This window comes from Amblyomma maculatum, chromosome 5, assembly GCF_055883805.1.
Source record: "Amblyomma maculatum isolate TAMU_Amacu chromosome 5, ASM5588380v1, whole genome shotgun sequence".
NCBI classification, from domain to species: domain Eukaryota; kingdom Metazoa; phylum Arthropoda; class Arachnida; order Ixodida; family Ixodidae; genus Amblyomma; species Amblyomma maculatum.
In genome coordinates, this window is record NC_139348.1 from 131,654,162 (window position 1) to 131,680,015 (window position 25,854).

Below are 25,854 nucleotides of genomic sequence, written 5' to 3' on the forward strand. Positions count from 1 at the left end.
ATCACTTTTTTGGACACTCTCGCTTAAGCTCTTCTATATCGGTGTGTTTTGAATCGTTCTGGCAAATTTAATGTTATAAAGCCTGCTCGTAATAGCGTGAGGTATAAAGTTTCCACAGAAGGCAAAAAGCAGTCGCTGCATCCAAAACCACCACGATGTGTCTCAGGTGCCATAGCAGGTCGAATGCCCAAAAACCAGCGCTCTCAATACACTTTATTGGCAGCTTTATATGTAGTGGCACTCGTTTGGAGCGCTCCCACCAGCCATTTGCCTGCAAGGTCGGATGATGGACCGCCTGCCCGGCTTATAAGCGACCATGCAGCGGTTGTCAGCCCGACCCGCAACCGGATCCGGTCCTGGTCCCATGACGCAACTTATTGCGCAGTGCATGACAAAGAAAAGCTGCTTGCTAGAGAGGTCTATTCCGGGCAGCCTCTCCGTCAAGCCAGTCGATGTAGCGTTTTGCTGCTGAGTCCTCTGGTACGTCAGGTAGGCTATCCTGGAACCCAGGACGCCATAAAGGATCGTCCTGTCGGCGAGAGTGTCCTCATCGAGCCTCTTTTCTCGCCAGGTGTCGTTCTACGCAGCGTGAAGGGACAGGACAAGGGTATATAGGGGAATAAATGTGCAGAAATATTCAGAGTACAACTAGAAGCAGTGTTTGACACAAACGTTTTCTGTGTGGGCTCGTATGTTGCAACGATGAAAACTCTGCGCGGTACGTGTGGTGCCATTTATAGCGCAGCTGGCTTTTTTTACCAGATATTCTTGGTCATTGGTAAAGCACCACTGGAAGCACGTGGGTATAGTGTCTATTAGTCAAACACACTGCAGCATCATGTAAAGTTAATGTCCGCAATATGCATAAACTGTCACAATCAGTTACATAAGAAGTTCATGTAGAAAAAGAAAAGATGATATGTTTTCAATAGGTTAGTTAGAATGTCCATTAATTGCGTAAAATTATGAAAAAATATGCGGCAACGGCATAAATATTTCAAAACTGGCTAACGTTTGCGCCACACTTATTCCAGCATAGACGGGGACTCATACTTCCCCATAGCCTCTGACGACAGATGTCTAAGCTTGGCGGTAGAAATTTTTTTTCCTCGCTTAATCGCACATGATTGTTGCCACAGTATACATAATTCCTATGTATTTTAAACTGTTTTTTTCTCTGCGGGCGAATACTTTGATATTGCAACAATAGAACGGCGATGAATATTTCAAAACCAGGAGCCTACTTTCAAGGATATAGCAATGTGTATGCAACCTCTACTTGGATCCGACGTCTGACATGACCAACACTTAATCGCAAGTGTTGTTCATGTCAGACGTCGTACCACGACGCCGTAGGCCAGCACAAATTGTACTTTAAAAACGTATAGCCGCCAAAATCCTTTACTGGCATGCGTGACGGCCACATGTTCTGCTATTCTGAGTTCTACATAAGAAATGATCTGCTAAAAGTCCGAGTATCAGCAAAGACTCACCAAGCCCTATCTTAATCTTGACCTTCCAGTAAGTTTTATCTGCCCTAAGTTGCAGCAGCACACAAAATGTGGCTGTCACAAACGCCAGTTGATTTGGGCAGCTGTACAAACATATTGGCCCATATAATTAAGCTTTAGTGCAGGAAAGTGAAAAAAAAAGTCTATTTTTTTACAGCGAACAAATACAAAAATGAACAAGGGCGGAATGAAAGATTTAGTAAAACATCAGTAGTGCCCAAGCAATAGCAATTTGATAGAAACAGCTCATAAAAAAATACAGCACTTCTGAAACTTTCACAGGGAAAAAAAATGAACAATGCAAGCGCTTTACCAATAAAGCTTTTTCAAAATCTGCTTTCAAATACAAAGGAAAGTTTACGTAAACGAGAGAGGAAGTTTCACTACATGTTTTATGCAATATTCCTTTAATTAACGTTTCAACAAGTGTACACTGTAGTCAATGACTCCCAGTATGCAGGGCTCAGTTCAATACGTGTTCACTCGCCATGGATCCGAGATTTCGACGCAGGTCGGATAATATTTCTGTATGTATTAGTAAATGTTTGACAACCCCAAAGCTCCTGTACGCCTGTTGCTCACGTAACAATTGCACGAGTTGCGTGTGGGAACTGACCAACCTATTTTGATTCTGCGTTTACAGGCAAGGCCTATAACCTTGGTGTTTTTGACCGAGGTGTTCACGCCGGACGAGAGTGCTAGTCTCTGTTGAATCATAGTGATTTTTTCTGCTTTCTGGCTCCGATCTTGTTTATCTTTGGGAGGTGGCAGACTGGCGAAAGCAGACGAAAGTTAAGCACGACTCCTCCGCACCTATCCTGGACCGTGGCATAGCGCTGCTGGCACAGCTCTTGATAAAGCATATGTTCATATCCGAACTAATGAAAGGTAGCAATTTGGTATAATTCATTACGATACACTAAGGCAGCGTGAGAAACCATTTTAAAAGTGGTATATGAGGTTACGCACATATGTCGGTCAGACAGGACAGTGTCTTTATGAACGGCTCCGTGATGAAGCGAATTCAATGAAGGCAAGCGCGGGAAGCAGTCTTCCAATTTACGGTAACCAATGCAAGAAAACTGCGGTGCGTTCCTGGACCAGACTTCCGTTCTGAGAAGATATCAAAAGAAAACAGCTGGAGAAATATCTATGAAGCTTTTGCTACAGATGTGTGTTAGCTTGTCATCAGTTGCGATCGTGAAAAAAGCATTAATTTATATCAATTCTCATAGATCTTTGTGTTTCTCTACCGGTATTTATTGCATTGAATAGGAATGGAGAAAATATTCCTGTAATTATTCACTCGAAAAGGACAAGAAAAAAAAGCCGTTTTTTAGTTAGCAGTGTCAGCGCGTGTGTTGTCTTCATCCTGCGTTTTTTCGTTTGTTTTTTTGTGCTTCATCAGTGTAGCGCAATTATAGTTTTGATCAGTCATCAGCACATCGGATCCTGAATTCCAAACAGTCTCCAAAAATCATGCAAGTTCGTCACCCGAACACATTACAAACGCAAAATTGGCTCCCAATTTCACCCCGCTGTGAATTTTCAGGGTGGACAAGCTTGCGGCTGGGCCGAAAAAGTCAATCTGATCTCTCTGCGTAATGTAGCAAGCTGTAAACAGTCCTGGTTCAAGTAACTCGATACATTTACTTCAATTGATATAGGTCTTAGCTCACTTAGACAATCCGGGGAGCTATGGCCCAAGGTCTGCCTAACCGTGAGATAGGCCCCTCAGACTTAGACCCCGTACCATGAGATATTAAATTACTCAAGGATAGAAGAGGATTTATCCACCTCCGCATGCAGACCTTAGCAACGCACATGTCATGATGCTAAGAAGGATCCAGGCTCGATTCAATATAAGCCCCCTCAGGTTGTCCCTTATTAACGATGGGGAGTTTAACCCCGCATGCCTAAAATGCCAGGACCTGGCAGCCCTAGATCACATCTTATGTGGATCTGCTCGCATGCTCCTGCCAGGTCCTTCCGAAGAGTGCTTAAATCAACAGCTGCAGAGGCAGGAGAAAACACAGCAAGCTCTTGTTGAGTGGGCCTTGGAGATCACCCCTGTATGTGACCTCACACCGAGGTTCAGTCGCCCACAATATTCTATTCGTTAGAAGTCAAGCTGTTTCTCTCTCTCTCTCTCTCTCTCTCTCTCTCTCTCTCTCTCTCTCTCTCTCTCTCTCTCTCTCTCTCTCTCTCTCTCTCTCTCTCTCAAGGAGCTACGACATCAGCCAAAAAGTAAAGCGAACCTCAGCGAGGCCGACGCGCAGACAGTAGACGCTGTTGCCGTCGTTGGCGGGCATTCCTTCCCAGTATCCACGCCAATGTTTTCCGATGGCCGGATCAATACGCCGCCGCTCCGCAAGCTCGTGTGCCATGGCTTTGCTGATGACCTGTTTTGCGCAAGCATCATACAATAAATGTGAAAAACTAGCAGGGAAATTGTTTGTAGGCAGAATGAATACGGAGGACGTGTTTAAAATTCTAAACAAGGCTCCGATGTTGCAGGGATTCGATATATAAGTTGAATGACAAACCAACTGGTCATTACCTCGAGTGTCCCACGGCTAGTGACACCCTTGATGACTTTTGAGAGAAGTAGGGAATAGCCAAAAGCAGTTTCGTATACTGGAGAATAAGGAAACGGATTTAGGGACACAGCAACCTTCAAGAAACATTAATGAAATGTACCCCACACCGCCGTCAGCTGTGTTATAAGAATGCTCGAACACATTGCTAATGTTATGGTTTATCTACTTGTTTAAGATAAATATTTGTGTCAGGAAACCGATGGCGTCTAGGGTGAATATTTATGCCAATTATCACGGCGAACTAGACGAATCTCAACTGGAGGGGTCTACGCAAGCGCACTGATCATGCCAAGAAGGATGTAGCCTCTTAAAACCGCTTCAAGAGTGAGACCGTTCATTTTTTGCTTGCTATTCTTGAAAAAGCTCTCGTGGAACGGTTACCTTTTAATTTTAGGCATTCTCTAAATAGGCGCGTTTCGCTTGCTCTAGAAACGCCACAAGCATGCTCTCTATGCGTTTATTTCTAGCTCTGTAAAACCTTCCGCTGTCGTTGAAGAAACCACAGCGGCCTCCCCCTGCTCAAGCGTATACTTTCATTTTAATGAGTACCTTGAAGCTAGTTAAGATAACGTGATAGAATATTAACCAAATTTTACTCAAGCGTCTTTCGCAACGTATCATTGTTCTGCTTCTCAACAGTTAAACCCGTGGAAGCATTTGCAGTAAAAGGTTCTACCGCTCATTTTCTCACTATAAGCATTGATGCAGTCGCAATTGCCACATCAGTGAAAATAGACGAGTCAATATGGCTCGGCTGTCGTTAAACAATCATTATTTTAGCATTTTTGGGATGAAAAGAATCGGCGCGCAAGCGAAGTCAATACATCGCTCACTGAATGATTCCACAATACGATTGCTAGTAGTCAACAGAAACTGCGTCTTCGTACCTGGCCTAAAGTGGCGAAGTTGTACTCCAGTGGAGCCCTGGCGTCGTAGTAAGGAGGCCGGAAAAAGGCCCCCGGTTTATCCACGTTGGCCACGGACGCCATCCGCGGAAGAAGCGCCTGCACCAGCGGCGGCAAGGCGTGCCAGGCGCGAAGGTGTCGCAGCCAGCGGCGGAGAAAGCTGCGCGTCGAGGCCGCCGGATCCTCCCATACGCTCTGCACGCAGCGATCAGGCAAATGCCGTCAGTGTAACTCCAAGGAACGTCAGAGAGTGAACAAATCACCTAATATGACTAACTTACCGATGCGGTCAGCACTTAAAGTTTACGGAGAGCTGCTTCTAGCAAGATAGCGTTAAATGCTTTGTTTTCAGATAACACAGTGCTAGCCTAGTCGGCGTTGGCAGTGTCGGTGTTGTGAGCGAAAAAGTACGTGCATGCATCTGACAGGTGGTAGCTGGCAGGTCACAGGACCTAGCGCTGATTAGTCGTAGGATTCTGTGACGTCCCGCGCCCATATGACATAGCCGGTTTGGTTAAAACTGCTATAAAGCTGTCACATAGCAAATTTTACATTAACAATGGGAGCTGCTCCAGACAAAATGAAAATAGCGAAGGTGATTGTTCGTTATAAAGACACTATGAACGATCTCTGAAATTAGACTAATTTTGGTATTTCCACTGTTTTGTTTGATTTTTGTCACGGTGTATAACTGTAGCACTAATAGTCGTCTACAGATACACAACATGATATGTAGCAGCTGGTACTGGTTTCAGAAAAACTAGTCAACTGAAGCTGATTTACTTAATATGAAAAACTCTTCAGAAAACAACGCCTCAGGTTAATGCATTGGGCAAAATCTTAGCAATCGGCAAAGCGTCTGATTGCTTTAAACACGACCTACTTATTAAACACTGTCGTACTATTTAACAATAGACCTTTGCGTCATGTCGCTAGAAAGTTGTCTCTCGAAGCGTTTCCAATATGTTGTTGTCTAAAATGTTAAATCTGAATTAGAATACATATAAAACGGTGTACCGCAAGGCTTCATATGGAGCACGTAATATTTATTCTCTAAATTATTGACGTATTCATAGCGGGCTCCCCATAAATTACTATGTATGAGGACGATACCAGAATTTTCTCTACTTCCAATTTATTGTTTTTACTTCTTTACACAAACTCCAGACTGGTATTGCGGCTTGCTTTGAAGATATTTTGGCATGGTCTAAATACAACGTAACGAGGGAAGAAAGGAAGAAAGAAAATTAGCTGTATGCACAACCTCGTTTCCGCCATCCAGAGCCTCGAACAGACTGACGGAGTCGCCATCCCGTCCAGCCGTGGTGGAAAACAGCGCTACTTGCGGCGCCTTGGAGACTGCTTGTCCGGATGCTGTGGCATTGTCATTCTCAGAGGAATCGCTTCTGTTCGCTGCGGCACTTCTGAACACAGAGGCCATGGCGTCCTGGAACTCTCCCATGAACCGGGTGACTTCCACGATAGTATTGGTGGATACCGCGCCATTGCCTGATCGTTCACACATATTATGCATGACGAGTGATATTAGCTGGTAACCGTCATATTCATAACACATTACGTTTTTTAGAATCTGCAGAATATGTTGCTTTAGCTTAGCCTTGCCTTTTCCAGAGTACAAAACAGCATCAACGTAACGTCTCTCCGGATACATTTTCAGCACTAGCACAGGCTGCGTGCATCTTCCAAGTGAGGAAGAAGGTGGTTTATAAAAAACATCCTGCTGTTTAGCTTTCGTTAACCGCAATATCCCATGCTCAGCTACTTTTCACTATCATAACAGAAATCGGTTCATTTTAATGCCCTGTGATTAGGGCAGAAATCTGTGGCTTTCATAAACGCACTGAAACATGATGATTTTTTTAGATCAGCCTTAAGTCCCCAAGTGCCTCAGGCAATAAAGGATGCCGTAGTGGAGGGCCGTAACTAACGACATCAAGATTTGAAGCATCAGCTGTGTGTCTTAGTGCCTTTAAACCGCCGGGAAAAACTTTCATGGCTGATGCTCTCAAGTGAGGATGAACATCCATAGGCAGAGTGTGTTTCCCATTTGCAAAAATAAGTCTTCTATAGATCTTTGCTTTGTTTCGATGTCCAGAATTGCAAAGATAATATGAGGAACCGTGTCTGAACACAAACACTTGGTAGTAATGGAGGCTAATGACCTGTTTCTCGGGCAACTCGTGAACTCAAATAGTATTGCGCAATTCATACCTGTCTTATGCGTTCATACCGTTACAGCCCACAGCCCTCAACCGTAATACGATCTGCTTCTGAAGCGTAGGCTCTCAGGTTCACTGATATCAATAAAATACGTATGTAAGATTCGCATTTTAAAAGACGTCATTCGGTTCAAGAATATAATGCCCACATTGCACTTCTTCCTGAATGAGGTGACTAATATTATTCCTTGCTTTTGTCGCAACAAGCACTGATTAATATTGTCTTCTTCCTACATGCTTCCATAATAACACTCAACTACTCGCAAGTGTCGCTTCTTCGAACTCAGTATCTCAAAGCAGGTTGGGCCTTCAAGGGTACAAAAATATTTATCGCCAAGAAAACTTCTGCATACACACTTAATATTGTTTAAACCATCACAGCCCCGCATTACAGACCGTAGTTGCAATTCCGCGGCTCTCCAGTATTCCGCTCCATCTAGCGTGGACCTCTACAACTAAGCCAACTGGTTTTCTCGTTGTGGGATTTATAATGTACTTGCTTGAAAATGTGCACAGAAATCATCAAAGTGCAGCTTACCTTCCCACAAGGAGAGAGCTGCGTACTTCACACCTTGAAGTTTGGCCACCATGGTCATGCACTTTGTTTTGGGGTATCTGGGCTGAAAACGAATCCGTTAATACCGTATTGGTTAATGTTGGTGCCCTATAAACCATTCTGTTTCCTTCTATGGGGAACATAAACGCCCATCGAATGATCTCAAGAAAATTGTGCTTGTTTTTCTGTGATTCCACTGTACATTCTATGCATGCAAAGTTTAGCAGCCAAGTTTGCATTAGCTGATGCGTCATCCCGAGCTTTCCGGCTCATTGGGTAAGGTGAATCTGTTCTTGGGAGTATTTTATTCCCAGAACAGGAGTACTCAATTGAATCCTAAAAGTGCTCTTTCAAAACAAGCTGCATTCCAATGGGCGAACCGGATCGGGTGCGCTGTGATCCAGTAGCAGAACAGGGGCAGTTTGGAGGCGCCTATAGCAGTCGAGAGCAGTTAGGGCCCCTTCTGCGCGAAAGGCGGAGTGCGAAGGAAGTCGCGTTCTTGTTTTTCGTTTTTGTTTTTATTACCCAGCAGCATATCACCCAGGAGCGCAGTGAGGAGTCATGCCACCCCATAACTCTAAAATTTTCATTTCTTTTAACTAAAGGAGCCATTCTTTCGAATGGCGAGCAGTTTAGGAAAATATATGTTAAAGCTTTGGCGAGAACTTTTTCGTGCAGTCAGAAATGCATTCAAGCATCTTTCTGCATTTGCCAAAAGAAGGTCTGGATATTCTAAGCTACGCAACAAGACTTTGAACATGGATTCAAAACATTGTATCAAGCACTGTAAAAGAAATCGCATAGCAAGCGCGAAATGCGACAACCATCAGTAAACTAACTGTCACTACCGAGGAATCAAATGTTTCTCTTTCAGTAGAAAACGTCTTTTCGAAATGTGCTGCTTTGACAAGTCTTGTACAATGTTCTAATCCTAACTGAAACGTGGCTTACGGATGATGTCACTGATACCGAAAACTGAAATCTCGTTGAACCTACCTAATTTTACCGTTTTCAAAAGCGCTCGTACCTGCCCACGAGAAAAGGCGTCCTTGTATCTATCGATCAATAGTTGTCATGCTCCAGGACTGGAAACGACGCGGCTTATGTATCCCTCCCCACCAGAAACCGTCTAGCTATAGGCGTTTGCTACAGATCTTCCAAAAGTATTCCACAGTTTCCTCGTGCACTTAATAACACGTTGATCCACATTAAGTTTAATTACGTCAATACCAAAATTCTTCTCTTCGGACATGTTATACAAGTACAATTTAGTGTCAAAGCACTCATTCAGCTATGCCTCTCCTCAAAGTTATCTTGTCTGTGACCAGCGATCAACCGACAGAGTCGTTGTCATAGCAACCCTGGACGACAGCCACATCTCTGGTTGCCGTAGCAACTCTGACGCCACCCGTTGTCGAGCTATTCAAGCCGCCATTTATATTCCATTGCGCCCCTTTACCCGTACGTGCGTTATCAGCAACAGACGCCATCCTAATGTGTGAAGCAGAACAATGCCCTACCTGCTCTAAAACAGTAGAACGACCTGCAAGACTGAGCTCGGAGAGTAATCGAAAGGGTGCTAAAAGCGCTATTCCACTGAAACGTCATACCGCTTTGTCAGCGCCAGTGCTTCAGCCACACTTAAAGCTCTCTAACGAATGTTTTTTCTCGACTTATGTGAAAATGCACGGGGCATACGACAATATGCCGCAGTAGAATACAGCACAAACTGTGAGCGGTGCAGTTACAGTGAACAACTCAGTACAGCCCCTCCCTAAAATACGTGCCAGGAACATCCTAACTGAGATAGCCATATTCCATCTATCACAAGGCCATCTTATACGAAGGACACGGGTCGATTCGCAATTTCTATTCCGCATGAGATATCACTGTCCCGAAATATCGATATAACTAGCTTTTCTAAAGGGCGTTTTGTTTCTTCCTGAAGGAGCGCTTAAAAACTTTCCTCCTAATGTGCAAAATTAAGCATTTACAACCTACAGAAGTAAGGCCACGATGCAGAAAACACCCATGAACATTGTCGCGAGTGTGATGTCTGATTAAACACATACATGTTATCCCATAACTATTAGTACAGTTGAGCTCACTTCAAACAGAATGGCACATTACGCCAATGTTTTCCTTGGTGCTTCGCAGAATTACCGAGGCTGCTATCATTAAATTGCGCAGTGATAATAGTAACACAAAATGGTAGGGGTAACATTAAGAGATAGGAAGCGTGCAGAGTGGGTCAGAGAAATAACTCAAGTTACCGACATTCTTGTGGAAATTAAGAAGAAGAAATGGACATGGGCAGGACATGTAGTGCGAAGAGAGGATAACCGATTTCGCTTAGGGTAACAAACTGGATTCCAAGGGAAGGAAAGCGTAGCAGGGGGCGGCAGAAAGTTAGGTGGGCGGATGAGATTAAGAAGTTCGCAGGGGTCAAGTGGATGTAGCTAGCACAGAACCGGGTTAAGAGGAGAAATATGGGAGAGGCCTTCGCCCTGCAGTGGGTATAGTCAGGCTGGTGATGATGATGATGATGATGATGATGATGATGATGATGATGATGATGATGATGATGATGATGATGATGATGAATAGTAACACTAGGCCTGTACTGGGCTCACCTGGAATAAATAGCGAGAGGAGAGCTCCTCACGATGCGTAGTGTTTGCTGCCATCCCGATGTCCACCAAAGGGCTGATCATGTAGCGGAGCACGTGCCAAGCCAGCAGGCGTCTCATGGCGAGCCTCTCAAGCGGCCGCGACAGGTACGCCACGAAACTGAGCGCCTGCTCGTCCGCTATCACCCCATCGTATAGCTTCAGTAGCCCGGCCGAGCGATATAAGGAGTTGCTTCCACCGATCTGTACTCAATGGGCAAATTAGGAAGAACGAGTTAGAACAAAGCGACAGTTTATCTCCAGTGAGGTCACGTGTGTGTGTGTGTGTGTGTGTGTGTGTGTGTGTGTGTGTGTGTGTGTGTGTGTGTGTGTGTGTGTGTGTGTGTGTGTGTGTGTGTGTGTGTGTGTGTGTGTGTGTGTGTGTGTGTGTGTGTGTGTGTGTGTGTGTGTGTGTGTGTGTGTGTGTGTGTGTGTGTGTGTGTGTGTGCGCGCGTGTGTGCGTGTGCGCGCGCGTGTGTGCGTGTGTGTGTGTGTGCGCGTGTGTGTGTGTGCGCGTGTGTGCGTGTGCGCGTGTGTGTGTGTGCGCGTGTGTGTGTGTGTGTGTGTGTGTGTGTCTGTGTGTGCGCTTGCGTGTGCGTGTGCGTGTGTGTGTGTGTGTGTGTGTGTGTGTGTGTGTGTGTGTGTGTGTGTGTGTGTGTGTGTGTGTGTGTGTGTGTGTGTGTGTGTGTGTGTGTGTGTGTGTGTGTGTGTGTGTGTGTGTGTGTGTGTGTGTGTGTGTGTGTGTGTGTGTGTGTGTGTGTGTGTGTGTGTGTGTGTGTGTGTGTGTGTGTGTGTGTGTGTGTGTGTGTGTGTGTGTGTGTGTGTGTGTGTGTGTGTGTGTGTGTGTGTGTGTGTGTGTGTGTGTGTGTGTGTGTGTGTGTGTGTGTGTGTGTGTGTGTGTGTGTGTGTGTGTGTGTGTGTGTGTGTGTGTGTGTGTGTGTGTGTGTGTGTGTGTGTGTGTGTGTGTGTGTGTTTGCGCGCGGAGGGAAAAGCTTCAGCAAAATTTTTACCCAAGATATAAAGCCTAGCAACTTGCCGTACACACCGACAAAAGCGGGGCCACGATACCTGCCGTAGTAGATACTTCAAAAATTTTCAAAAGGTGAGGAATAGAAATCTGTGGAAGCGGCCAGAATCAGGATGATTAAACAAAAATAGATGTCTTAACGATATACAGTTCAGGCCGATTTTATTTAAAACCGATATCCCCAGAAGATGTTAACACTGTCAGACACTGTACTTTTACTAACCGATGCGTCTACACATCTTGTTCGCCACGCCCTATCAAAGTGTTTGGATATTGTAACTGAGAAATTAAAAAGTACTTATGCAAAACCTAGTTTCCAAAGCTTCTTTTATAAAATATATTACTTTGTGACGCGTCTGCGTAAGGCAAATGTCAAGTGAACTACACCTTAGAATTCGCGAATTCTTGTTTACACCCTCAAACTCTCCCCACCCCCACACCTTAAGTTAGTAGGTGCCCAAGGAAGCCAACGTTTAAATGTTTCAATGGATGAAACTTGGAAGCATTTCACTCTTACGGAATCCTACAACGGTGAGTTCATCCGCAAGAATGAAGAAGCGCGCACTTCAACGCGTGCATTTTCTGTCATGCCCTGCCTTGAGAAGTGTGAACGTGCAAACGAGGGCGTTATCGATTAGCACACCATAAAACAGATAATGTAACCGCTTATCTTTGAATGCTCCCTGGAAGCGCATTAATCGGTGCAAACACATTCATTCGGAGCACATTAGTACTCGAGACACTATTATAGTCACTGTCCCTAACAGTACACACTCAATGTCGCTTAAGACTAGCTGTTCTCACCTGCTGAAACTCCTGTTGCCTCAGCCAGTTTTGAGATGCCAATTCTAGATGGCTGATCAGAGGCGACGGTCTTGTTCAGAAAGTCCGAAACTGCGTGCCAAAATGAAATGGTTATCCATGTGGCACACCGTAAGTGACATAGCGTAAAATCCCTCTCATCGTTTTAACTATTAGCGGTCTTCCCTCTTCTGCAGAAACATTTCCTCTCATGAACATTCCTATTTATTCCTTACTTGTAAACTGTCCGTGCCCGATTCAAGTGTCATACTTGCAGCCTATAAATAGTGCATAAATGCCATAAATATACGAAAACCCTGCATAAATATAGCATTAATTAGCAAAGAAAGGAGAGAACTCCACGAGACATGATTTTACCCGCGCGTATGTGTTGGCTGTTAGTACACACTACATACTAGTATACAGTATATACACTAGGCAGCAGCAAAGAGCTCACGATGACCTTTCAGGCGGCTGCCCTTGCGGCTTAATTAGGGCAAGCATGGAAATATTTCAAGGCAATATGTCGCCTGATCTTCGCTAAAATTGCGTTTTCAGCACGAGTTGTAGGAAATATTTAAATTTCATGCTTTTTCTCTCATTGCTCTAACAGTACTAGGCGCACTCAATTTTTACTCAATTCTACTTTCATCGTTACAAATACAAAACTATATACAGCGAAACACTACGCAATCCTTTCCTTGATCTTGTTGAGCATTGGCTTCCTAACAAAGACTTGTGCAAAAGCATTCGTAAAAACGCATAGCCGTAAACCATTGAAATTGTTCATAGTTGCTAATGAGATTACTGTTTATCAACATTGATCTCAAGAGGTTCTCAAACTCACGTTCATTGTCTGCGTTGACAAGCTGCTCCGCCATAGAATAGTCCTTGAGATGGGCGTAGGTCTTCAAGCAGAACTGGTAAAATGTTAGGATTTCCTCTTCTTCCAGTGACAGAAAGGAGTTGAAGAACTCTGTTACCTCTGGGTTCAGGCTAACCTGTGATAAACGAAACGAATTCGATGAAGCAGTTGTATATTTTCAGTTCTTGGCGCAATAAATGGTTTTACTGCTACACGCATCAACGAGCTGAACGAGATGGGGAGATTGGCACCGACTTCAATTGCTCTCCGACCATAGAATTCCATTAAATCGAAATTACGGCGTGCGAGTGGGTGAATGGGTAATTGTGTGTGTGAGTGTGTGTGGCACTTTTCTTTAGCAAAATAAGGTATATGAAATATATTCTTATTTAATTAGGAAATTTCGCGCTTTACTTGTGATCAACGGATTGCCAAGAACGAGGCGTAAACACATTTATTTAAACCCCTAACTCATTTGCATGCACTTTCAGTCGCTGTACAAACTACCAAAATCTACTTTCAAAGCTTGCAAGAATGTTTCATTTGTCATCATAGTCAACCGCTTCACTACATGCACACAGCGAAAAGGTCTCTCCTATGCCCCATCAATTAACCTCGTTCTGTGCTATCGTTATCAACCTAATCCCCGCAAACTTCCTAACCCCATCAGTGCGCTCAACTTTCTGTTGTCATAGCAAACTTTGCATTCTTTTTCAACGGAGTCTGTTATCATAAGCGACCATCGTTTGTTCGCATTGCATCCCCTGCCCCTACCTATGTCTCCTTGATTTTAAATGGATTGCCAGTAACACGTGTTTTTTTCTCTAACGCATTATACACGCTTCCTGACTGTTAACATTACACCTATCAATTTTATTTGCATAACTCCGTGCGTTGTCCTCTGTTTCATTTTACTTCTTTTTTATGTTAGCCATAACGATTCTGTGTGGAAGAACCGATAAGATAGAAGTAGATACACCGATAATATACAATAATGCACTTTTTTCTTGAGAAATACTAGAAAACTGTCATGGATGACCTCAGAGTGCTTGCCAAATGCTCTCCATCCCGATCTTGATATTCTAGTTATTTAAACTCGGGATCCGTATCTGCACTGTACCTGTGCTAGGTAAATATATTCTCGTAACATTTCGAGCGCTTCGCTAGATTCCATAAACAGCTGTTTCCTTCCGGTAATGTTGAATAATAGCTTTCTTTTCGCATAATAACCTTTAGACCTAGGTTACTGATTTGCTTGTCAAGTTGATTGATCATTCTGTAAAATTCAATTCTTTTCTTACTCAGCCAAGTAAAATCATCAGAGAATTGGAGGTTACCGAGGAATTTTTAAAAAATTATCATCCCTAACTGGTTCCAGTTCAGATCTTTGAATACTTCCTCCAAGCATGCGATGACAAGCACTGCCGAATTCGCGTCTCCTAGCTAAACACCCTTTATTACTTGCATCGTGTTACGCTATTCAATAGTTTCTGAGCAGCAATGATATATATTTTCCGGCACTCCTCCGTTTATTGTGTGCGCAACAGTCTCCATACGCAATTTCACATATGGGTCATCTACATTCTTCTTTCACGATCCCTGTATGACTGCTCAACCCCTTCAATCACCACAAGGACCCTCATTGTACTGTAAAATCACCTCCTTTCAATCGCACCCTAACTCTCCTTTAGTTCTCTTTTTTCTCTTCTCCAGGGCAGAGTTGCAGGTCCGCGTTTATTTACCACTGGGCGATCCCTCGGCCTTTCCTTTTCATTAACTACCCTTCTCTTTCTCTCTTCGTGACTGCTAACATTTCCAGGCTGAGGTTCCATTCATGGCATGTCCGGTGCCGTAACATCTTTTATTGCTTCATGGGGCTGTAAATTGTCTAAATACCTGAAGGCGGGGATTATTTCTTGTATCAATGTAATAGGTGGTGTTCAGATCACTTTCTTTTAGAGCAGTGCGTTTCAGGCCATGGTCACCAGGATCAGGCCACATCCCAGAACTGTTCATGCAACCCTGTCGACCGATCGATTTTTGAAATCAGGTAGTGTATTCCGCAGCATGGCGATCCTAATCACAATGCTTTTTAATGCAAGGCGACTGTTCGACCACTTTGCCCCCTTCGCTACATTTCATTCTCATTATTTCATTGTGTACGTAGAACATGTGTCTAAAATGCAACCAGCCCGATTTTTGCTTATGCTCGGGCGAGGTCCTTTTAGATCTATTAGATGATTAGGTCTACTGCTCGCTTGCGCAAAGGTCGCGTTAATCCACGGCTCGTAAACAAACGGTGGTCTCCAATGAAATGACGCGAATCTATCGCATAACAGCAATGCGTGCCACATGATGTTTTTATTGAATTATATGAGCTTCCCTTTTGAGGCGCGGTGGTGGCAGTTTCGACCATGCCTGCTTTTACCGCATAGGTAGCACAGAACTTGGGGCCCCAGTTGGTCCGAAGTAGGAACGTAGGGCTGGCGCAACTATCATAATACTTGCATCGGTCCCCGATGGGGCAAAAGTGGGCAAGCTCATTTGGGCTTGTCCTTTTTCCCGCTACATGGGTCCCATAGCGGCGTTGCTCGGGCCATGCTGAGCACGTTCCTGCATCCAGACCACAAGGGTCCCTTGTCGGATATTTGAGGGCAGATGTAACCTAAATGTAGGCTCTTTGTGGGAAAGCCCTCAGATGCCAAATAGGGTCTCCCACTTTAAATCTTAGAGGGGCCTGCATCGGCCCTAGTGGGGCAAAAAACGGAAATGCCGACATGCTGCCACACTCGGCCTCTTGCAGGTTACTTGAGAGCAGGTGGAATATGATGTAGAGTTCAATTTGGGCAATCCGTCGTGAATCCCAGATGAGGCCGCCTTATCTAAGCCGCTTTAAGTGCCGCATAGGCCTGTAATGGGGTTGGAAGGCGGGCCTGTCTCCATGATACCAAAATCGGTCCCTTGTGGGGAATTTGAAGGCCCGTGCGACAGCAAGTTGGCTTTAGGTTCAAAAACGCCACCCAGCCCAATTGGAGCTGCCCACACAAAACCGCTTTAGATCCCACATGACCCTTGACGGGGACAGGAACTTCCACATCCGCATGTTCGTCAAATTTGTTAAGAATGATTGCTGACGCCACCTAAATGTGGGCTCTTGCCACGAAAAATAGTGCTAGCCTAAATGGGGCTGCCGAATCGGTGCCGCTGTGAAGCCTACATTGGCTGTAACGGGGCTGAGTCCACCGGGGTATCTGCATTGCATGTGCACGCATTCTTTCCATCTTTGATTGGCATTAAACGTTGCCTTAAATTATTATTGTAGGTAGTTTGTATAGCAATTGTTAGCATCTCTACTGGCTAAAAACATTCCATGGCTTTGGTTCTCCCGTTCATGCAAATTGTGCTAAGATTGGTGTTTAGAAAAAGCTTTATCTACACTTGAATTGTTATTGCTCCTTAAGTGTTCACTCAAGACAGCCTTCAGTGAAACAATATTACTGTTCAAAACACATCACTTCGCCGCCTGAACAAGGTGCAACATGAAGTCATTTAGGCTAGAATAATCATAGGAAATTATTTTGAAATTTCATGTTGTAATATTTTAGAAAAGGCAGACATGTATAAAATAGTTGCTTAATTATGCCTGTAAATATTCAGCGGGAGAACTTTCACTACGGCTATCAAATATCTGTATCGGACCTCTATGAGAATAATGTGCTCAAGCCCATGTTCGGCTTACCGCTGTAAAACCCTCATTTATCCTATGAGGAGCGGGCCGAAATATAAAAATCTTCATCTAAAGCGGCTGCCCAAATCTGTCCGAAGTTGTATGGGGGACTTAGGCATGGACGTGCACATTTGTCCGTGCGGGAGGAGGCTCATCCCCAAGTGGGGCCCATCGAGGCGTTTGTCAGCAGCCCACTTCAGGTATACGTCGGCCCCCGTTACAGCCCCCACATCAAGCCCACCGGGACTGACCTGGATGGCCCTCATCTGACCCACTGGGGAGCCCAATTCATAGCCCACTTTGTGCTGCATGGGCATGTTGTAACGAAACTTGCCCAACGTAGCGGTGCAGTGGTTACGGCGCTCGTCTACTCTGCCCAAGGATGCGGGATCGAATCCCGGCCGCGGTGGTCACTTTTCGATGGAGGCGAGAAGCAAGGCGCCATTATGATGTGCGTTTTCACTGTAGATTAAAGAACCACAAGTGGTCAAAATTTCCGGAATCCTCCACTATGGCCTCTCTCATAGCATGAGTCGCTTTAGGGCGTCAAACGCTGCAAACTAAATCAAACTGATTTGCGCCAGCTGAAGTGAAGAGGAGTAATGGAGAGGGCAGTCGCCGTACGTGGTGCACCAGCTATCGCGGAAAGGAGGACTGGAAGGGTTGCCTGGGGAACATCCATACCAATGCAGTTCCTAGGGTGGTCCAGAGGAAAGAAGGAGTATCTGTGACGCTTCTGGGTGGGCACCTTAACCGCGCTATAAGGGAAGGAAGGAACATAGTAGTGAAAAGAGAGAGGAAGAAGTGCCTTAATGGAGGGCTCGGAATTAATTTTCTCCACCCGGGGAGATTTAACCTGCCATCAGCCCCCAAGTGTGAAGTAAGTAGTCACCATACGAACGCCGTTAGTGTGGCGCCAGCTCATACGGAAGTGGTGAAGCTGGAACCAAGTTTGATGAGCGAGCCACACTGTGTGGAAGCGGCCGTTAAATTTTGTCGGCCTCCGCCATTTTCCGGAGCCCTCCATTATGGCAGCTCTCTCTCTCTTCTATTTCTATTCCTCCTCCTCCCTACCTTTAGGGCTTGATTCAGGTGTCCACCCTGAAGTGACAGATACCGCGCATTCCTTTTCTTATAGAACAATTTACAGTTTTAGAAATAAACGCAGAAACATCGGCAATTTACTATAGTGGTCACATGACTCTGTCCGTAATCCGTACACAGCGTGATAGAATGTTTCTGCGTTTATTTCTAAAACTGTAAATTGTTCTATAAGAAAAGGAATGCGCGGTATCTGTCACTTCAGGGTGGACACCTGAATCAAGCCCTAAAGGTAGGGAGGAGGAGGAATAGAAATAGAAGAGAGAGAGCTGTCATAATGGGGGGCTCCGAAAAATGGCGGAGGCCGACAAAATTTAACGACCGCTTCCACACAGTGTGGCTCGCTCATCAAACTTGGTTCCAGCTTCACCACTTCTGTATGAGTTGGCGCCACATTAACGGCGTTCATATGGGGACTACTTACTTCAAACTTGGGGGCTGATGGCAGGTTAAATCTCCCCGAGTGGAGAAAATTAATTCCGAGCCCTCCATTAAGGCACTTCTTCCTCTCTCCTTTCACTATAGTGGTCACATGAATCTGTCCGTAATCCGTACACAGCGTGGTAGAATCAGCCCCGCTGGGGTGGTGCAGTGGTAAGACGCCCGACTACTGTCCGGAGTTCCCGGGTTCGAACCCGACCACGGCGGCTGCGTTTCGATGGAGGCGAAACGAAGTGGCGTCCGTGTGCTGTGCGATGTCAGCGCACGTTAAAGATCCCCAGGTGGTCGAAATTACTCCGTAGCCCTTCAATACGCTTCCTCTTTCTCCCTTTCCACTTTTACTCCCACCTTCATCCCTTCCCTTGCGGCGCGGTTCAGGTGTCCACATAGCAAGTGTGACAGATGCTGCGCCTTTCCCTTCCTGTGAACCAATTATTATTATTATTATTATTATTATTATTATTATTATTATTATTATTATTATTATTATTATTATTATTATTATTATTATTATTATTATTATTATTATTATTATTATTATTATATCAATAAAACAAACATTGAAACCAGATTTATGTATGTCTTATCTCAACAGAGTTATCACTCTGCTTTCGGTTCACCCTAATGTTTTGTGCGTGGGTGGTCGCTGCTTCCTAACAGGAAGATTAACATATGCCTGAATGCACATCACAAGGAAAAAAAAGATTTGATTCAGTGATATATTTAAATTCAATTCATATAAGCTTCAATAAAGACTAAGGAACGCTAGCACACAACACAATATTTATGTGCTATGGGCGTGATGGCCTGGAAAGCATTTCAAAGATTCCAGGCCAAAAGGTGTTCAATGGCCATTTGCACCTTCGCAAAAGGCAATGTTTCAATTTACAGCTCAGCCCACCTTGACCACGTACGGCCCCGAGGCTTCTCCAGTGACATCATACTGCCGAACGAAAGAGACCGGTGTGTCTACACCGTAGTCTAGAGACAGCTCCATCATTCGGGCGAGCGGATCCTCGGCCGGATCGTCCACCATGCGGCGAAGGTCGAGGTTGAAGTGCGACAAGAACAGCAGGACATCATCGATGCTTGTGTTCGGCTCCAGAGCGTACCGAAGGCATGATTTAAGGAGATCTGCCCTCTCCGCGTAGTTGAAGCCGCCCTGCTGACTGATGGACGCACCGTGGGCATGGCTCGACTTCGATCTCTCCAACCGCTGCGACGGCAATGCAGCATAAAGAAGAGATTTCTTTTGCATTCTATGCAAAACTATTAGCAAGATTAAAATGGCGCCATAGTTATTGATAAGGCAAACTGGTTTGACCTAGACAAAAGCAGTTGCGCTGACTAACGCTGCTGCGTCCAAAACTATAAGCCAGGAGATGAGCAAATCGTGACGTGGCAGCAGAACTGAAGCATGAACTTTCACTGCGTTGAAAATTCGTCGTCGCATTGCCCTTTCATATTTAATTCGTAAATACGTCCACGCCACTAATTCGCAGCTAGCACATACATCTACAACGTAGTTATTGCATGGATCACATAATAAGTAAGCTACGTCCGGATTTATGGCAGTACGCATGCTTCTAGTCCCTCTCGCACGCTATCTGCTTTTGGAGCGACAGCCCCGACAGCCTCGCCCTGCAGCACAGTCATGATACCTTTCGCGAGCAGCTATTCACACTTTTCATTGATATCAGTTAGCACGCCATTTTCTTATTCGTGAATAATTTAAATTTATTTTAAACAATGTGACTATTGTGTTAATTATGTTGATGCGTAGATTCCTCACGTATGCCTGAAACGTTTTCTACTTTTGTGAGATACTTCGTGCATTTCACCCCATTCACTCAACTTTCTTCCAAGGTTCAAGTTTTCCGGTACTTTATATAATTTCTAGCGAATAACAATCTGTTGGTTGTGCTCACTTGTTTCTTCCTGTATTTCATTATGCATTTGTTTTCTAACTTTCTGAACGTCAACTTTCAAATTTGCCCTCCACGCAATGCCACTCTTGAGCCGTGTAAAGTATTTGTAAATAAACAAATAAACACATAAATACATAAGAGGCACATATTATAAAGTATTTCAGGGGAGAAGGTTAGAGAAAGCGAAATGCAAAGGTTGGAGCGGAAGAAAGAGAGCCCCAAGGTTCGCCGTAATGGATCTAAAATGATCACCTCCCCCTTCTCCCCGAAGGGTAAAGGATGCACCGTGCGGTACGTTCAGAGTACGCTATGCAGAATTGAATATCAGAGCTTTGAAGTCTTCGGGAACAAACAGTTCGAAGCTTCGTTATAGAGCGCTAAAAAAGAGGAGCTACTCCTTGTGAGGAAGCGTTATCTCCATCCTCACTTTACTATGACTTACAATAGAGATCCTTGCAGATCTCATTTGTTTCCTTGTGCTTAATGAAGGATGCCTCCGATTGTTACTAATCAGTAAAGGACGCTTGCTTGCCGCCTACCTTGGCCAGTGGTGACATGAATCCCGGGAATGGAGCTGCCGGGTCGCAAACGAACGTGTTGCGCTCTCTGCAAGGGTCGGCCTGCCTGCCCACTGTCCTCTGGAACCACTGCGTGAGGCTCCGACACACAGGAGTGCTACACTTTGCTCCCTTCTCACCACTCTGCTGTAGGCTTGGTGCGCGAACCTTCTTGTCTTCATATTCTGGATCCTCGGTCCGCGGTTCCGGTTCCTTCAGGTCAGGGTGAATCGGCGGCGGCGGCTCCTCTTGATCACGGTGTGTTCCCAGTTCGCCGTTCGGATCGACGGTCTGGATGTCTTCCCTGATTGTGGGCATTTCTTCCCCATCCGTGCCCTGCAACGAAGGCCAGTGGCATAAATGAGTCCTGTAAGTCGGTTTTTAAAGTGAGCGAAGTGTATCATTATAATCTGCGGCACTAGCACCAACACTACCATCACTCGCCTCGGTGCATCTAAAGCCAGAGGGATGCTGTTGTTTTCTTTTGCACTCTAGTTATACCTTTACGAACCCCAGCCACCTCATCAAGCGGGTTTCTTGAACGATGATTTCGATGCGTTCTATAGTACTGTCTTACTCGACTAAAGTATAGGTTATGTCATATATAGATGCAATCCAGACCAAACCTCTCTCTCATGTTGATTTCGTTTAGACAATCATTCACAAGATAGGGCGAATAAATAGTGAAAACAAAATAGGCACTGCAATCTTTCCTTTTGGTTTTTTTGTTTTGAACCGCCTCTGGAGGATGTGTAAGTTAATGCATTTTAACAAATCCAGTAGTTTGTATTATCCACTGTCATTTCAACGTTTATTGAAAAATTCTCAGCAGACACAGCATTTAATTTTATTTAAACAAATCAATCATTAGTCGCATATATTTGTAATGACTGAAGTGTGTTTGCTACGTCATGAGCATTACCTACTAATAAGGTCCATGAACGAATGCAAAGAGATGGTTATTCCTCTTTTGGTCAGACCAGGTCCATATTTTCATCTGAGAGAATTACGAGGTCATACCGTATGTCAGCGGACATGTATATGTTTAATAAAACATAATGTACTTTTTTATACATATAGTAATGACTCGTAGTCAATATGCTAAGTAGCAAGAATGAGTTATTTACAAAGTAACGCACTGTAAAATAGAGTTTCTAGAAACATTAGCCATGGTCATGACTCAAGATGCATTATCATTATGCTGGTGGTAACGGCCTAAGCTTCCGATGAGAGAGAAACATTTACTTTTCAAGGGATCTCGTGCTCTCGGCGAGTAGATAAAATTGCTCTGAAAACCAATTAATCTTTAGAAGCTAATTGTGAGGTAACGGAGGAGGTTTGTAAGATGCTGCCTCTGGTATATTGATATAAATTCAGTAAACGTGAGATTCACAGCGAATGTTCTCCTCTCATGTTTGCGTTGCACGCACTACCAGGGACACTTCTTAAAGAAAATCGATGGGGTGATTGTGTACATTATATACTGATTTATTTGTTTTTTAGTTATATATTTGGTTACACTGCTGGCACAGGGCAATGCTGGAGTTGAAGTTTGGCGAGTAGAGATATCCAAACTTTCTGCACGAAAAGCACAACAAGAGCAAGCAAACAAAGCTTTTGAACATTGACAACTTTAGTACACAGCTAACAGCAATTTATAAACAAAAATACAGTGAGAGACAGTTGAAAAGTGCACAATACCATAGGTCGCAGGGAAAAACAAAGTGCATGGCGGAAAGTACGAAATGTTATTCAAGAGAACTCCGGATTAATACAAAATGCGTTTTTAAACGGATTGTAGTTATGAAGTATTACTCATTAAAATCGACATTAGCGTAGCCATGTGCTGTCAAGCACAGCCATAACTTTCACAGCTCTAAAATTCTCCTTATGGTCCGCGGCTCCAACCTGGGAGTGGCGTCGTTTAAAGCAGTTTCTCTTCTAATTGAGATACCCAGGACAACTTTTTTTGTTGCCTCTCTCTAACACAGTATTCAAAACACAAATTGGTATTTGCAATGACCCCTTCTCATGACGGGGAATTTATAGTCAGCCAGCCACTAGTGGCTCAGTCATATTGAAATCCCAATCCAACTTCGCGAGCCACTGAGCAGCTTGATCAGATATTTGTTCAGTTTTTACAAATCAGTGCATGCTTTCGCGAAAGTAGATTCTAGCAGGTCTTGCATCTCGTTCACAGTGATATCCACTCAATACTGCGATGGCCCATAAGCATTACTGTGCCATTATGCACTCCCTCGTTGCTTTGCACAGCGAATATTTGTATTTCGTACACGTATAATAGAAGGACTTGCTTGTTCTCTACAAGACATCATAAAAGTAGGCTCCTTCCCAGAAATATAGAAATATATGGTCGACCCCCCAAGAGAGGAAGAGTTCTCTTCTGCAAAACTTTTCGCGGCCAATGTTTTCGTGTGGACCTTAATATAGACATTTTTGTTAGCTATACTGGTACCTGCAATCTTTTAACCCGTTTCAACACATTTCTGTCCTCGACAGTGCAAGGCACTGTACACAGCTTCATGCAAACGTTCACAATAGAGTGCTTTCCGTTTCAAAATAGAGAGGTAATGCTGTAAAAAATATGCGGATAAGAATCGAACATTTAAAACATTGAGCTAACCCGGACGACCAGCAGATTAGACGGTTATTCGAGCGCGAACTGATCAAAAACTCTAAGGAGAAGGTGTTAATTCAATGCCTAAAGGAATAGCCCAATGTGCAGTAGATCTCTAATATGGCTGTAATTCCTCCTTGGCATCTATCCAGGCTCGCCCATACGGTTAAAAACGAAAGTTATACAGCCTCCTCAGAAGTTTCGTAATAAAAGGAAAATTATTTTTTGTCCAGTCTAAACATATTCCTAGAAATGATCTTAGCTGCTAATGAAGGCCCAATTTTTTTCGTTAAAAAGCGAACATGGTTCGTTTTTGAAGATAGTAAAAATGTAGAACCCTGCTGAGGCAACATGTGCGGGATACAAGTAACTGCGATTAAGATGCTGAACAATAAGTGAAAAGATCACATTCACACACGGTTTTCCAGACAACGCCTTACATTTCAAGTTTTGCTTGCAATTCGCAAGTTTCTCACCTTTCGATTGATCTCCTGACTATATTTGCATTGTTTAAAGCAGAGCAAGTGCATTCACATAATATTGAAAGTTCGGTATCAGGTTTACCCAAATTTTGGCAAGTACTAAAAAAGCCTACTCACCTCTTCCTCACTTTCAGCGCTCCTAAGCGTGGTCGTCTCAGGAAGTCCGAATGGGCCTCTCTGTCGGCTGCCTTTGAATGGTTTACTTCCGGATGACTGCAGAAACAAGACGGGAACACTTGAACAACACACTTAAAGGGCAACTCCGGGGTTTTTTGACATTCGAATATTCTAATAAAAATTTTACTGTAGATTCTCCTCTCCGTCCTGACGCATTCTACAAAATTTGGGCGCCGTACGATAATCCGTTCGCGCGCAACACGACTTTAAAATATGCTGTTTTCATGGCTTAAGTTGAGACTATTTCTGCCGGCAACACTGAGTTTCTGACGTCACAAACAGTATACCGGCGTTACTGTTCACTTCCCGCATGATTATGAAATTGTGAGGCTTATATTGAACTACCTCAGACATTTTATGCAATGCTTCATGATTTCCATACTTTATTTTCACCATCCAACGCACGTACGAGTGTTTTTCTAATACTGAATGTGACGTCACAATTTCGTCACCTGGGACGTCGTTTCTGGCCGTGAAAGCAGTTTCGGTTTCGATTTGCTGTTTTTTCTTTTTAAAAATACTTCTAATTGGAATTTCCAAAAACGGTTTTTTGTGTTCGAGTCAGGACGTGCCGAGGAATGTAATTCAACCAAAAACACAGAATGATGAAAAAACCACCGGAGTTGACCTTTAACCTTAGAGTGAACTGAAGCAGCCGGGGAACATCAATATGCAAAGGCATTTCTTGGGCGACTTGGTATCTCGTCATCTCTTTCGCATGTATATGCGTCGCCTAGAACTCCATCATGTGCGCAGATTCAGGGGATGTTCTTAAAAAGTGAATTTAATTTGTTCGATAAAGTGGCATAAACGCTTCGAGGGCGTGCCTCTAGCAATTACACCGGTAAATCATTATTGCTGTCCCGTTCGACAAACAGAACGACCCGGAAGTTCACGCGCAATGCACAAGCTCCAGTTTCAAATGTGCAGTCACCATGCAACCCGCCCTCGTTTTATTTTCGCGGTGAGCAAATATGCCAGCATTTTTGAAGTGATAAACTGTTAGGTCTATTAACGGATTGGTCAACCAGGATTGCAGCTAATTAAAAAACGGGAGGATTGCTTCCGTACCATCTTCACGTTCAGTTCCATGATGAAAAAGGCAACCATGACGAAACAGGACAGAAGAACGAATGATGCGAAGATTTCCTTCCAGTGGCGCCGAGTCCTCCTATCGTAGTCAGCTTGAATGTTTGCTTCGGAAAATTTCCTCAAAGGGCTGCACGGGAGAAATGATCAACGTGAAGCACGTACGTTTCTTGACGGCAACGCTGAACGACAGTGCGTAAACATTATGTTGACCTTATCAGATAATGAAATAAAAAACAACGCATCTAAACTGTATAACTGAGCGCGTTGGTACATATTCGTGCATAAAATGTGCGAAAATATAAACCTAGCGGAATGTAGCCAAAATACAGGAAACATTTTCTCGTTTCTCATGTTATTTCGGTGTCCCACTAATAGAAAACGATATGGCCGTGTCCCTGTTTAAGATATGAGCTGTGGCTTTCAACCATACTGACAAGTTCGTGAGCGAAACGACTGAAGGTTTACTGATAAGCTAGGGGAAACATGTGAAGCTGCTTGCCAAGGAAGTTTTTGTCACGGTTATATGCGTTACCAGTG

General features: G+C 44.1%; 1 protein-coding gene and 1 pseudogene across 1 annotated transcript; both read right to left on the reverse strand.

The window, feature by feature from the left end:
- Nucleotides 1–225: 225 nt before the first annotated feature.
- LOC146189578 (neprilysin-like) lies at nt 226–5,175 on the reverse strand. Its single transcript, XM_084603296.1, has 3 exons — nt 4,999–5,175; nt 3,770–3,913; nt 226–579 (listed from the first exon to the last, which is right to left on the reverse strand). The coding sequence occupies exons 1-3, from the start codon at nt 5,098–5,100 to the stop codon at nt 226–228; spliced, it is 600 nt and encodes a 199-aa protein (XP_084459422.1). The 5' UTR covers nt 5,101–5,175.
- A 1,179-nt stretch (nt 5,176–6,354) lies between these two features.
- LOC146189579 (uncharacterized) lies at nt 6,355–25,335 on the reverse strand (annotated as a pseudogene).
- Between the last annotated feature and the right edge of the window lie 519 nt (nt 25,336–25,854).